The following is a 15,967-nucleotide window of genomic DNA, read 5'->3' as shown; positions in this document are numbered from 1 at the left end:
CCGCGGCCCCAAAGGGAAAATGGGCAAAGATGGAGGCGGCCACCAGCGGGGACAGTGCGGGCCTCGTTTGCAGGTAAGTGCCACATAACGGGCTAATATGCGATGCATACTAGCCCATTATGCTTTGACTTTGCAGGGGAAAAAAGAGGAAGTAAAATCCATCAGGGATTACTTCCTCTTTAAAGTGGTTCTAAAGCCTTAATGTGATATTAAAGTGGCTGTAAAGGTAAAAACATTTTTTCCTAAATATCTTCCTTTACCTTAGTGCAGTCCTCCTTCACTTACCGCATCCTTCCATTTTGCTTTCCTGTTCTTCTGTCTGTAACTCCACACAGTAATGCAAGGCTTTCTCCCTGGTGTGGAGTGTCGTGCTCGCCCCCTTGATCCATCAGCTGCATGCTGCCACCATTGCGGGTAAGAGAACCCGGCAGTGTAGCCTTATGGCTTTACGCCGGAAACCCTACTGCGTATGCGCAAGGCCCCGCTCCTCTCTCCTACTGGCCTGGCGACAGGGGGAGGAAGAGGGAGCCCCGCAGTAATGTCATGGCCCACGGCGCGGACTCCTGAAAGTGGGAACAGGATACCTGTCAAAGACTTGTCCCAATTATGGCACCAGAGGGGGAGAGGAGACAAATGAGCAGAAGTTCCACTGTTGGGTGGAATTCCGCTTTAAGAGGATTAAACAAAAAAAACACAGTGGCGTGATATACAGTGAAACCTCGGACTGCGAGTAACGCGGTTAACGTGCGTTTCGCAATATGAGCATTTTGTTTTTTAAATCCTGACTCGGTTTGTGAGTGTTGTCTTTCGCAAAACGAGCAGGATTCAAGCCACAGCGGTGTGCAGTACCACATTTGGCCAGAGGTGCGGGGGCACCGGAGCTGAGCAGAGCCGATCAAAGCCGCTCGGGAATACTCAGTTCCCGAGCCTTTCCAAGGTTTTCGGAGTTCAGCTGAGCTGTCCCTGAGCCTTTCTGAGTATTTCCGAGGCTCTCCAGCGCCCCCACCTCTGGCCACATGCGGTATTGCATGCCATAAAAGTCAATGCGGAACAAATTATTTTCGTTTTCATTGACTTCTATGGGGAAGCTCGCTTTGATATGCAAATCGTAGTAATTCACATTTCTCTGTTTAATATCACTTTACCTTGCATCACCCACTGCTGCTTTCTACCATTTCAGTTCTGGCAGCAAAAAGTTCTGTGCTCCCACTGTGAGCCTAATTTCAGCTTGAGGCACTAAGACTTAATGGAAACAGTAGAAGTCCTGCCTAAAAGCTGGTACCAGCGGGTGTTTGCTGCTGCATAGAAAACCCTTTTGTGTGTGCCTCTCCGATTTTGTTTCACTTTAAGGCCTGTTATTCCTGACTTATGAGCTAAGCTTTACCCAATTCTTTAGTGTGGGGTTGAAGGCTGTTTGGCTAAAATGGACAGCGGTCAACACCCTGTGGAGCTTGTTCTTAGGTGAGGAGTTATAAAAGACCCAAATAGCTATCAGATTTAATTAAATATAAAGGATTACAATAATTGCATGGTTTATAAAATAAGAATGAGGGAGCCAATTGGGGAGTCACTATAATTTTAGGCTATCTGGCTCATGTGATATTATTGGTGATGTATTATTCAACTACCTAGGAGTTTAACTTGTGTGCCTATCGGGGAAAAAAATTCCTCTTTAACATTGTGTGTTCTGTGAAAGGCGGTGGAGATCTATTCACTGATCCGTGGGCTATATGTACAGTATATACATTATGGGCCAGATTCTGAAAGGCGTTACGACGTTGCACCGTCGTAACTCCTCATCTGGCCCCGGGTATCTATGCGACTGATTCTTAGAATCAGTTACGCATAGATACCCATTAGATCTGACAGGCGTAAGGCTCTTACGCTGTCAGATCTTAAAAGCAATTTTTTTTCCCGCCGCTAGGTGTCGCATCGTCGTTTTCCCCGTCGCCTATGCAAATGAGGTAAGTACGCGAGATTCCCGAACATACGTGCGGTCGACGCTGAGAATTTACGTTGTTTCCGTAGCGTACGCGACGCGTAAGGTTGTCCCTGCTAATATGAGGGGCAACCAATGTTAAGTATGGCCGTCGTTGTTTGCGTAAGACGTCCGTAAATGGCGCTGGACGCCATTTACTTAAACGTCTAAGCAAATGACGTCGGGGCGACGTCATTTAGCGCAATGCACATCGGGTAATTTACCAGACGGAGCATGCGCAGTACGCTCGGCGCGGGAACGCGCCTAATTTAAATGGTGCCCGCCCCATTTGAATAGGGCGGGCTTGCGCTGAGCGATTTAACCATACACCGCCGCAAGTTTACAGGTAAGTGTTCTGAGAATCAGGATGTAAACCAGTAAACCTGCGGCGGTGTAACGTAAATCACATACGTTACGCTGCCCAGGAGCAACGTAAATGTATGTGAATCTGGCCCTATATTAACAAAAGTATTGGGACACCCGCCTTTACACGCAAATAACTTTAATCCCAGTCTTAGTCTGTAGGGTCCAATATCGGGTTGCCCACTCTTTGCAGCTATAACAGCTTCAACTATTCTGGGAAGACTGTCCACAAGGTTTAGGAGTGTGTCTATGGGAATGTTTGACCATTCTTCCAGAAGTGCATTTGTGAGGTCAGGCACTGATGTTGGACTTATTCATCCCAAAGGTGTTCTATCGGGTTGAGGTTAGGATTTTGTGCAGGCCAGTCAAGTTCCTCCACCCCAAACTCTCTCATCCATGTCTTTATGGACCTTGCTTTGTGCACTCGTGTGCAGTCATGTTGGAACAGGAAGGGGCCATCCCCAAACTGTTCGCACAAAGTTGGGAGCATGCAATTGTCCAAAATGTCTTGGTACGATGACGCCTTAAGATTTCCCTTCACTGGAACTAAGGTGTCAAGCCCAACCCCTGAAAAACAACCCCACACCATAATCCCCCCTCCACCAAATGATTTGGAGGGGTGGCCCAATCATTTGGGCAATATAGTGTGAATGAGCGAGTTTGGGGTGGAGGAAGTTGACTGACATGAATGGCATGACCTCAATCCAATATAACATCTTTGGAGTGAATTAGAGCGGAGACTGTGAGCCAGGCCTTCTTGTCCACATCAGTGCCTGACCTCACAAATGCACTTCTGGAAGAATGGTCAAATATTCCCATAGACACACTCCTAAACCTTGTGGACAGTCTTCCCAAAAGAGTTGAAACTGTTATAGCCGCAAAGGGTGGGCCAACTCAATATTGAACCCTACGGACTAAGACTGGGATGCCATTAAATTGAATGTGTGTGTAAAGGTAGGCGTAACAATACTTTTAGCAATATAGTGTGTGTATATATATATATATATATATATATATATATATATATATATATATACACACACACACACACATACACAGTGTAACCTCGGATTGTGAGTAACACAGTTAACAAGCGTTTCGAAATACAAGCACTGTATTTTAAAAAAAATCTTAAAGCGGGGGTTCACCCGAAAAAAAAATTCTAACATTACGTTGAGCCGAGTTGTGAGAATGACATTATGCTGACCTTTTTTATCCCCTTGCCGTACATACCGTTTTATCTATATTTTCACCGTGGCTTCCGGGTATGTAATCCTGCGGGACTGGGTGTTCCTATTCACATGCTAATTGATTGACATGCTTCCGACCGGCGCATACAGCGCGTCACGAGTTGCCGAAAGAAGCCGGACTGCGAGTCGACTCTATACGGCGCCTGCTCACCGACGTTCGGCTTCTTTCAGCAACTCGCGACGTGCTGTATGCGCCGGTGGGAAGCATGTCAATCAATTAGCATGTGAATAGGAACGCCCAGTCCCGCAGGATTACATACCCAGAAGCCGCGGTGAAAATATAGATAAAACGGTATGTACGGCAAGAACATAAAAAAGGTCAGCATAATGTTCTTCTCACAACTCGGCTCAATGTAATGTTAGAATTTTTTTTTAGGGTGAACCCCCGCTTTAACTAGGTTTGCGAGTGTTGTCTCGAAAACTACCAGGATTCAAGCGAAAGCGGTGTGCAATACCACGTTTGGCCTGAGGTGGGCTGGGTGCCGGAGGCCAAGCAGAGACGAAAGTAGAGGGCGGAGACAAGACCAGTCACCCTGCGCAAGTAGAAAGAGAAGCAGTGAGTGGTCAGTTCAGGTTTCTAGTTCACATCATCTAGCCGCTTTCTGCGCGTTGTGTTTGTGCAGGCACAGCAGCCCATTCATTCATCGTGTACAGAGAACATTGCTGTGAACAAGATCCAAGTCTATTTTTAAACAATAAATTGCATTTGCCATTAAACAATTTATTATCAAAGCTCTTGTGTAACATATCTTCGTACTGCTGAATTATCATAATGCTATGTCATTTGTTTCATCAGCTAAATTGCAATATCACTGTCTGTTTTATCCACAAAATCGTTAATAAATGGTTTGAAAAGAACTGGGCCCAGTACCGATCCCTGTGGTACACCATCGCTAGAATAGTCCATAATTATGTTCCATTTAAATTTACCATTGTGCTTTTAACAAGTGGCTGTTTCTGTATTGTATTAAATGCTGTTGTGAAATCAAAGTATAAAGAGTGTTTGTGCTCCTGCTCCATCATTGCTGGTTCCAGCATCCTGGTTTTGGCTGTGGCAATCTTGCAAGGTGGTTGATTGTGGTCAGACTCTGGGTGGAGACCAGACCTGTTAAAAGCTGCCCAAACTTTCAGCCTGGACTCACACTAGATGCAGTGCAAGTTCGGCACCACATCTAAATCGCAACCCATCCATGTGATCCAATTGCGGAGTGTATGTTAAGCTACCGTCAACCCACCATCGGTTTGCAAAAACATATCGCAATTTGCGTAATCGGATCGCATGGGTGTGATCCGATTCTGGTGCAGATAAAAAAGGGGTCCTGCATCAGTTTGGTGTGATTGAAGCCATACAAATCCATGGCTCAAATTGCACCCCAGAGACACGTATGTAATTTGCACAGGAATGTTCTGGGTTTCCTGTGCGAATTACATGCTGTGTATCACATCGCAGCAATGTGAACCTAGGCTCAGTCTTATGCTTGCGGTAAGAGTGTGATCAAGCTACCTGTTTGTCTGTTACATGCATGTTCATGTTGTGTTTATCTCTCACTAATGCCACGTGCTTAGACCTCGAGGCTTCTGAAACCTCCAATGTACCAGAGTAAGGAAAGGGATGGTCGGCACTCAGGTTGACATCCAAAAAATGTTATTTCTTTATTACAGTAAACATGTACAATAGTTTCGGACTTTAGTCCTTCGTCATGGCTGGGGCCAACGTTGGGAACGCATAGGCTGTTTTTACAGCATTGTTTATGTTTACTTAATAAAGAAATACTATTTTTTGGATGTCATCCTGAGTGCCGACTATCCCTTTTTCTTACTCTAATATGTCAATTTAGTTATTGGCTGGGCTGTAGTTAGCGAAGACTGACTACATAGGTTTTCATTTGGTTTTTCCCTAAGCTTAAGTTGGCTTGTAATTTCTCACCATCGGCAGTAAATGTCACTTGTTTCACTGGTCATAGTATGAAATTTCATAAACAGTAATGGCGCGTACACACGACCGTTTTTTCCGTCAGAATAAACTTTGATGGGTTTTTCAGACGGAATTCCGCGCAAGCTGTCTTGCATACACACGGACACGCTAAATTCCGACTGTCAAAAACACGGTGACGTACAACACTACGACGAGCCTAGAAAAATGTTCAATGTTTCCGAGCATGCTTCAAATTGTTTCCGAGCATGCGTGTTTTTTTCTCTGTCAGAATTCCATACAGACGAATGAAATTTCCGATAGAAATTTTTTCCTTAGGAAAATAAGAGAACATGTTCTCTTTCTAAGTCCATCGGAATTTCTGACAGAAAAAGTCAGATGGGGGATACACATTAGATTCCGACCATGTGTACGCGGCATAAGTTGTATTTCCTGCAGAAAATCCAGTAGGGTGCCTAGGCCACTGGTTCACGCTGGAAGAGTATATAAATATTTGGGACAAGACACATGCTCTCTCTCTTACCTCAGAGGCCTAAAGAGGCTGCTGGATGGAACTTAGCTGTTAGGCCCAGTAGCCTGTTTTGGGGTCTAATGTGTGCAGAAGGGGTCCTAAGGTTTTCCTGCCTGGTCTGGAGGAAGCTGTGCCAAAGAGAAGACCCTTGCTGGAGTGTGTATGGCAGCTTCTGTCGGACGAGCATGCTGGAAAACCAGCAGCCGACTGGCTCCTGATCAATGCTCTCAGCCAATGGCCAACCCTATCAGAACACAACAACAGCTCAGCAAGGGAGATCAATGTACTAATGTTGGATTAGTAGTAGAGCAGGTCCAACCGGACCTATCAGTTTGCTGGGTTGAACGGAAAAAACTCATAATGTGTACCAGGCTTTACTGTAGTCTTCTGCTGATGACTGTGTCATCAGTAGAGGAAATATCCCAGTGTGTTGTAAAACCACTTCCTCTTTTGGCCAACTGTAGATGGTCATTTTGAGTCCATCATATACTGCAGATCAATCTGTAGCTGAATTTATTGACTAATTGGCCTATTTATGCACCAGACCAGGATTTATGGTTCAGTGTGGCTGCGGTTATCTATAACTGGTCTCACATTCGGACATGCTTTACCGAAGAAGAAGAAGAACTAGAGAATGGCCAAAGACTCCCTTTATTAGGAAGATAAAGCCAATTCACTGAGGACACTTTAAAAAAGGTTTGGACTCATAACTGAGAAAAGAGCATGCTGACAAAAAATACTGCCAAAACTTTAATAATGGTTTTCTATAAAAGTTTCACAGAAGCGTGCCCCGGCCTTCTTATTCTACAATGCGGCAATTAAGGTGTAGATTCCAGACATATTCCGCAGCGTTTAAACTTTTGTCAGATCTAGCACGTCTCCTTTTGAACTATGTATCATTTTGTGAGAAAAACGTCTTTTAAAAAATGAAAAGTCCACAGAAATGTCATTTCAATAGTATCAGGAAGAATATATCTTGATGATACAAGCTTCTTTTTGATTAAACTGCTCACAAAGAAAGTTCAGGCAGAGGTGGCTGCTAAAAAGAACCAAAAAAAAGGCGATGTTAAAGCTTAGGGCCATAACTTGTCTGACACATGAAGCAGAACGTTGCTGAAGTGGGAATTACTTTGTGTTTATTAGAACAATTACCAGCAAAATATTTGTAATATTTCCCCTTTGTGCTCAATGTCTGGCACTGGAATCCGCTAAATAGTAGAATGTGTGCAGGAATTTTTTCTAGCATAGTGATCAACTTAAAAGTAGTCAGTTTGAAAATGTTTTTTTTTTTAAACAACAAGCTGTTTGAATCTCCAGATAGACCAATTATCACATTTAACACCTGCCATGTAAATGTCACAGCAGCAAATGCCATTCAATGACTGACAATATTGCTTACAAAATCTCCAACAATTTCTATTGTATTATGGTAGCTGAGGACCAGGGCTCAAGTCCTGTGGGAACGGAGTTCCTGCACTTTTTTCACAGCAGGAACTCCGTTCCCTTTGCAGGACTAGAGCAGCCAAGAGCAGCCGAGCCTCCTGAGCCAATCCTTCACTATGTTACTGGCCGCTTCCTGTATATGGATTCATCAGGTAGTGTGCAGGTATTCCATCACTTCCTCGATGCCGCAATGTCTCCTGGGAGCTTTTGTCATTGTTCCCAGGAGACATTGCGGAGGTCTGCCGCGAGTTATCGCGGGATTTAGAAAGAACATGCGGTTTAGTAATTATGCATATGAGCCTATCATTTTTCATTTTTTTTGGTGGGGGAGTGGATCTTGGGTGGGAGTTCCCACACTTTTTTTCCCAGGACTAGACCCCTGCTGAGGACCTCTGCAGGTTCATACTTACTCAGTTGGGGCATGCTAGAAGCAGTATTGTGGTTAATTTGGGAGCATCTATGACCTACAAAGGGCCAGTTTACTGTCCTTCACACATTAGGGGGCCTGGACTGTGGCCGGTGGGATTAGAAACGATCCCATCGGCAGTAGGAGTAGACAATGTCTTGGTGGCCAGTAGAAGTAAAAAAGTTACAAAACTCCTGTGATCAACAGGAAGAATATCATGGATTATGGGAGGAATAGTACCCCATCGATGGTGTCAGTGAAAGAAATGGTGCCTCATCGCTGGTGTCAGTGGAAGGAATACAGTAGTGCCCAAAGGGCTGGATAAGGGCAGGCATAGTGCTGCATCCAGCCTGTAGACCACAGTTTGGAGACCACTACTCCTAGTCCCTTGGTTTCTTTTTTCCAGGGACTCCGCTAAGCGCGTCGGGACCCTTCAAGGTAAGACCGTGCTATATCAAGATACCTCTCAACTTAACTCATCTCTCGACTACTCTATAGCATTGGTTCTGTGTTCAATTTCCACCAAGAACAATATCTACATGGACTTATGGATAGGTTTAGCGGCTTCTAAATTTGTAGTTTTGTAGGTTATAGTCATTACACTCTTAACTCCTACAGGACAGAAAATGATATACAAGGTTCTATGTATACTGTAAATCATTTTCTTGATCTATCTATAGAAGCTAATCTAATTTCTTAAACTTCTGTTAATCTATCTAATTTAATTATCGAATTAATTTCATTTATTTCTTTGTATCTGTTTTCAATCTATATATCCACCTATCTAATCTCAATAACTCTAATTAAATCTATTTGACATCTGTATAACTATCTAAATAAGTGAATCTAATTAATCAAGTTATAATATTATCCACAATCTAATCTATATATCTTATCTATCTATCTTATCTATCTATCTTATCTATATATCTTATCTATCTATCTTATCTATCTATCTATCTATCTATCTATCTATCGTATCTATCTATCTATCTATCTATCTATCTATCTTATCTATCTATCTATCTTATCTAGCTATCTATCTTATCTATCTATCTTATCTATCTATCTTATCTATCTATCTATCTATCTATCTTATCTATCTATCTATCTATCTATCTATCTATCTATCTATCTATATATCTATCTATCGTATCTATCTATCTATCTATCTATCTATCTATCTTATCTATCTATCTATCTTATCTAGCTATCTATCTTATCTATCTATCTATCTATCTATCTATCTATCTATCTATCTATCTATCTATCTATCTACCTATCTATCTATCTATCTATCTATCTATCTATCTACCTATCTATCTATCGTAGCTATCTATCGTAGCTATCTATCTATCTACAGTATCTATCTATCTATCTACAGTATCTATCTATCTACAGTATCTATCTATCTACAGTATCTATCTATCTACAGTATCTATCTATCTATCTATCTATCTATCTACAGTATCTATATATCTATAGTAGCTATCTATCCACAGTATCTATCTATAGTATCTATCTATCTATCTATCTATCTATCTATCTATCTATCTATCCACAGTATCTATCCACAGTATCTATCCACAGTATCTATCTATCTATCCACAGTATCTATCCACAGTATCTATCTATCTATCCACAGTATCTATCCACAGTATCTATCTATCTACAGTATCTATCTATCTATCTATCTATCTATCTATCTATCTATCTATCTATCTATCTATCTATCTATCTATCTATCTATCCACAGTATCTATCCACAGTATCTATCCACAGTATCTATCCACAGTATCTATCTACAGTATCTATCTATCTACAGTATCTATCTATCTACAGTATCTATCTACCTATCTATCTACCTATCTATCTACCTATCTATCTACCTATCTATCTACCTATCTATCTATCTATCTATCTATCTATCTATCTATCTATCTATCTATCTATCTATCTATCTATCTATCTATCTATCTATCTATCTATCTATCTATCTATCTATCCCTTACAGATCTAATTTATCTAATCCAATTACCTACATTTAAAGTGATACTTAAGGTAAAAAAAAAAAAAAAATCCATTAACAAAATGGTTTTGCACATGGTTTTTGGGTCCCCCGTTGAAGCCCATAAAATGCATGAAGGTAAAAAAAAAGAAAAAAAAGCTAGGCTTTATAACTTCTTTGAACTTTTCTATTTATCTATCTACTCAATCAAATCATATATACACCCCTCACTTTATTTATTTCTCTTACTATATATATATATATACACACACACACACACATCTCTCTTTATATATAACTCTCCCTCTTTACTGTATCTGTGGATAGATGGGTGGTTATAGGGCCACTTATACATAGATGTCTGGGAGGTGAAAAAATAGGTGGTTGAAATACCATGTTACTGCCCCCCTTCCCCCTGCAGCCACCCAGCCACAAGTTTACCTACAAGCCAGGTTAGCACACACTGTCAGGGTCATGATGCAGTGTGGAAAATATTATACCACATGATGCATTTCGTGGGCAGTACAGCCCATTTAAATAAAAAAAGGCTGCCATGGACTTTTTAAAGATTAAAAAACAGGTAGTGAAAGTGAAAGGGTGACATGTTGCCTCCAAGTCACCTGTTTAATGCCTCTAAAAAGCATTCCACTGCAGATTGCTTTTCAGAAGGGTAGCAATGACGGCTGCAAGTGTAAATGAGCCCTAAGTGTTATTGTGAATGTTTTATAATGTCTTCAAACCAATTGCTGGTGAAGATCCAACACATCTGCAGATGGGAATTAACCCACAGCTGGATCTTACTGGTGACTGATAACAGTGCTGTTCTTGTTGCTAATTACAGCCAGTTGGATTCTCACTTTCATCACCCCATATTTCAATAGAGAATAGATGCCTTCCTCCTGATGCTTTGATGAATAGGTATCATTGAATCTGATCAATAAAAACTCAGCCCAGATGTGTAAATCAGACTCTTTCAAATACTACATTTCCTGCGAGCAATATCTCCTAAACATTCAACTAGCAATACATAACGTCAAACCCAAGCTGCAAGAAAATGGCAACACAGATATACTGTATGAGCATGGGATGAAGAGACAATCTGCTGCCCCATATCTTTTTAGTGTGCATTGCTTTTTCTATACACACAATTGTTTTTCAGTGGAAGTAACAAGTATCCTGACAGGTCTGGTCATCTTAGAAAGGTGGATGAGGGGAGCATCTTTTTTTTATTTATTTTTTAGAAGTAGAAAGTTGAGAAAAAAATACAAAATATCGTAGCTATATAAATCCTGTATTATAATAATAATGATAATAATTTAAAGCGGATGTCCACTGAAAAAAAAAATATTAAAAGCCAGCAGCTACAAATACTGCAGCTGCTGACTTTTAATATTAGCACACTTACCTGTCCTGGAGTCCAGCGCCGCTCGCAGCAGAGGACGAGCGATCGCTCGTCACTCTGCTGCCCCCCGCCATCCTCGGTGAGGAAACCAGGAAGTGAAGCGCTCCGGATTCACTGCCCGGTTCCCTACGGTGCATGCGCGAGTCGCGCTGCGCCGTCTGACTGGCTTCCGCTGTGTTCTGGGAGCCGAGTGTTCCCAGAACACAATGGGGGGACGGGAGGTGACGTCATGCCCGTAGTCTGCCCGACTGTGTAGTCTGTGTGGCCGGAAGTGGGTGCAAAAACCTGTCTTTAGACAGGTATCTGCACCCCCCTCCCCCTGAAAGGTGTCAAATGTGACACCGGAGGGGGGAGGGTTCCGATCAGCGGGAGTTCCACTTTAGGGTGGAGCTCCACTTTAAGATGGATGAATTATCTACGGCACTACATCCACTTAAATATACATCTTAAAAAAGTGGTTATATACTAACCTTTTCCTTCGTTTTCCCTTCTAAATCTTTTTTTACTTTATCTGAATTTCTCACTTCCCGTTTCTCCTCAGTAAAATTACCCCCATCATCCGAGCCATTCTGGCTGGGGGTTAGTCAGTGTGCTCACCCCTTCCCTTGGGACTACATCACTACTGGGAGATGTTGTTTTCACAGCATCTCCCCACAGGGATGTAGTCCCAAGGAAGGGGGCGAGCACGCTGACTAACCCCCAGCCAGAACGGCTCGAATGATGGGGGCAAGCTTACTGAGGAGGAACAGGAAGTAAGAAATTCAGACAAAGAAAAAAAAAACATTTAGAAAGGAAATAAATCGAAGGAAAAGGTAAGTGAACCAACAATGCACTAGCTTAAAAGGAACCTATTTAGAAAATAAAAAAAACTAACCTTTACAACCCCTTTAAGCTTCTCCTGCCTCCAGCCCTCTGCAATACTTACAATATCTTAAAATTAAAGATCAAATGTGTAACTTCGACCACACAGTTTAAACAGTGTGAGAGTGACAGATTTTCTTACATGGCAGATTTGAAACTGGATTCAGCATGGACTGAAGTCAACCATTGATAATAAATACAGAGAAAGATACTGCGCTAGTGTCCTAGAGATATAAAAGCAGCCAACATAGCAATAGATACTAATGCATAATAACAACAACGATAAACCAAGGCTACTTCTGGAAGAGAGTTTGAGCTTGCCTCTTTGGTTTATCATTGTTGAAACAATCATGCCATCTCAAGACTAATCAAAAACAAAAGTCAAGGGAAAACCTTCCTTTTTGGTGTGGTTACACCTCCTGCCTTGTTGACGCATTGGGTGTAAGCCTTATTGAGTCCAATAATTCTGGTAAGCCTCTTCCATATTGGTGGTGGCTCTTTTTCACACATGGGATCATTTTTGCTGACATTGGGACTTCATTCCCTTTCCTTGGACTATGCATAGGAACATTGTTCTTGTCTTTGTTATTTCAGCAATGAATCCATTGGCCATTTTTCTTTTGCACTTTATTATCCTATTGGATATTTTCTTAGCACCAATCTAATTGTAATGTTTTGCTTTCACATTTATACACATATGTGATATACCCATTAGAATGTTCCTCCTTTACACTTTTAATTAATTCAACAATCTTTTCCTTCACTTTTGATATTTATAACCTTTCTTTTAACCATTTATGGTAATTTATTATCGTCTCCCAATGTATAATATATTTATGTCAATTACATTTTTCCTACTGATCACCAATATAAGAGGAAATTCTTCCCACTGACCCCCCAATGTAAGAGGAAAAAGCATTCTTCCCACTGACCACTAATGTAAAGGACATTCTTCTCATTGACCACCAATTATTTCAGTTTAGCAAGGGTTCCTTGAGACCTAATAAAATATTTCAATGGTTCCTCGAGGGTAAAAAGGGTGAGAAAGGCTGCTTTGGGGGAACATTCTTTGCATAAGTATGGTGTTCAACAGTGTAAGCAGTGGAATTAGTAAGTGTTTAAATAATTATTTTGTTACGAATTAATTTTGACCATTTTAATAGTCAAGGGCTCACTCAAACCAGGTTGGCTGGTATGTCCACTAATGTATGGACATAAAAAATGCTGTTTTGGAAAGCTTTGAAGATACTATTCAGCATACTTGAATGAAAAAGCAAATAAGCTAAGTAAAAAGGAAGTCTAATTGATTATTTTTTTCTGCTTGCAGATATAATGCATTATCTTGTCAACTTGTAAAGCTAAGAATTTTTATATATATATATATATATATATATATATATATATATATATAACTAAGAGGGTACAGTACAAGCAATAACTTGTGACTTTGAGATTAGATTTTACATGAAAGCTTACTCACCAACATCAGGATCATTTGCTTGCACCCGAGTTAGCAATGCTTTGGTGAGGGTATTTTCATAGACGCTGGCGCCGTAGTAGCTGGATGAAAATGCCGGAGGGTTGTCGTTGACATCTTCAAGAATTAACCGTATTTCCGACTGACAAAACCTTCCACCTCCATCTGTGGCTCGAGCAATTAGGTGGTAGACCGGAGTTTTCTCTCGATCCAAAGGGGCCAATGTTTTCAATTCACCTGCAGATGGTTGGAGATATAAGCCATTATTTCCAAGTAGTGACAGCAGCTATCAGGGTGACATATGCCACATTCCCTATTAGGACTTTAATAAGAATGCTGTCCAAACCTAAATATCTTCCTACATTCTCTGTATGCAAGCAATTAAGAATTGACACTTTATTGTTGTATGATTTTTTTTTTCCAAACTCTGAAACCAACCTTCACAGGTTATGACTGATACTGAAAGCTATGTGAAGAACAATGGCCGTGCATCCCTCCACATAAAGGACTATTTGTTATTATGAATTGTAGGCAAGTTGTCTTAGCATCCTACCTAGCTATAAGAGAACAAGGTTAGTGTCATCATGAAGTAGTACAGTGACAAAATAAACAGGATGTTGTTTGAGAAGGAACAAAAACACGTTGAGAGATCAAACAGAAGAGGAGCCCATAGGAATGTATGGTGTGGGGTCTAGGAACAGATTGGGGTCATTGTGCTCAATACACATCAAATTGGAAATAAAGAGAAATGCTAAGGTGAAGAACAAGAAAACAATATCTGTGTATCACTTTTAGGCTGAAAAAGCAGCAAGTTTAAACCACGATATGTGTCTTTCGTGAAATAAAGAAATGCAATGTTTATTCAACACAATGACCCAGATCTGTTTCTAGACATACCAAAGCATAGATTCCTATGGGTGTCTCCTCTGTTCAGTCTAACAACAGGTATTTGTTCCTTCTCAAACAAGCTGTATATCACCCTGATGGTCCCTTCAAGGACCTAGGACTGGGACCCCTGAGGCATTGAGCATGACCAACCCTATCCTGTGTGGAGACAGGAATATTTTCCACTTGCGTACTAGGATGTTGCATGGCTTACCTGACAGGGTCACTGCAACCATACCAAATATACGTTATGAGTTTATATACTTCTAAATCAGTATTATTGTAACAATCAACCCTACATACATACTACACTATAGGAGCTCTCCTGCCTCTCTGGGGGATGGATACCCTGGGTTGTTCCCTGGGCCTTTATCATACTCCCTCAGCTATACCCCACTCAGCCTTAAAGACCACCACCACAACCACAATAAACAGGGTATATGCCTTGTAATACTGAGGGTTCTGCTTTAAATCCTTCAAGGACCATATGTTCATCCCTCTCCATGTTTAATTATGTATGCTTCATCCAGCAATGGAAACACATGAAACGTTAATAGTAACCATATAACCAAGAACTGATGAGGGTAATTCTATGTAAGCTGTTGTGTAATACACTACTGTACATGGCCACATTTTGGAGACCTGATATACCTACATAAGCTTGTTGGACATCTGATTCCAATATCAAAGGCATTGATATGGACACCCCCTGCCTTCATTCTTCTGAGAAAGGTTTCCACAAGATTGTGGAGTGGCAGATTATGAAGATGGGAGTTTGTAGGAATTTGATTCCATTTAAGCAAAATGAGCATTTGCGAGGTCATTATACTGATGAGAAACCAGAATACTTGGCTCACAGTTGGTGTTTTAATTTGCTTCCAAAGGTGTTTAATAGGGTTGAGTCTCTCCACAACAAATGTGCGAAAGTATGTCTTTAGAAGCTGGCTTTGCTTAGGGGAAAAATGCTGGAACAGAAAAGGGCCTTCCTCAAATTTTTGCCACAAGGTTGGAAGCACACAACTATCTTCATTTACTGGAAACACCTGAACTAAAAAATATGGCATCTTAGGGCCAGATTCTGGTAGACTGGCGTATCTTAGCGGCGGCGTAACATATCTGATTTATGTTACGCCGCCGCAACTTACACGGGCAAGTGCTATATTCTCAAAGCACTTGCTCCGTAAGTTGCGGCGGCGTATCGTAAATCGGCCGGCGTAAGCCCGCCTAATTCAAATGTGGAAGGGGGGCGTGTTTTATGTTAATCTACTGTGACCCGACGTGATTGCTGGTTTTCACGAACGGCGCATGCGCCGTCCGTGGAAGTCTCCCAGTGTGCATTGCTCCTAATACGCCGCAAGGACGTATTGGTTTTGACGTGGACGTGAAATTACGTCCAGCCCCATTCACGGACGAGTTACGCAAACGACGTAACTTTTTCAAATTTCGACGC

General features: G+C 41.4%; 1 protein-coding gene across 6 annotated transcripts in view; it reads right to left on the bottom strand.

Moving 5' to 3' along the window:
- Positions 1–15,967, bottom strand: part of FAT3 (FAT atypical cadherin 3) — a 573,478-nt gene that overhangs the window by 126,354 nt on the left and 431,157 nt on the right. For all 6 annotated transcript variants that reach the window (XM_040340131.1, XM_040340132.1, XM_040340133.1 and 3 more), the window contains one exon: positions 13,636–13,869. In XM_040340131.1, the coding sequence (XP_040196065.1) occupies positions 13,636–13,869 (234 nt within the window). The remainder of the gene's footprint in view (positions 1–13,635; positions 13,870–15,967) is intronic.

Source organism: Rana temporaria, chromosome 2 (genome assembly GCF_905171775.1).
Source record: "Rana temporaria chromosome 2, aRanTem1.1, whole genome shotgun sequence".
Lineage (NCBI taxonomy): Eukaryota > Metazoa > Chordata > Amphibia > Anura > Ranidae > Rana > Rana temporaria.
This window is presented reverse-complemented; position numbering and strand designations above follow the sequence as displayed.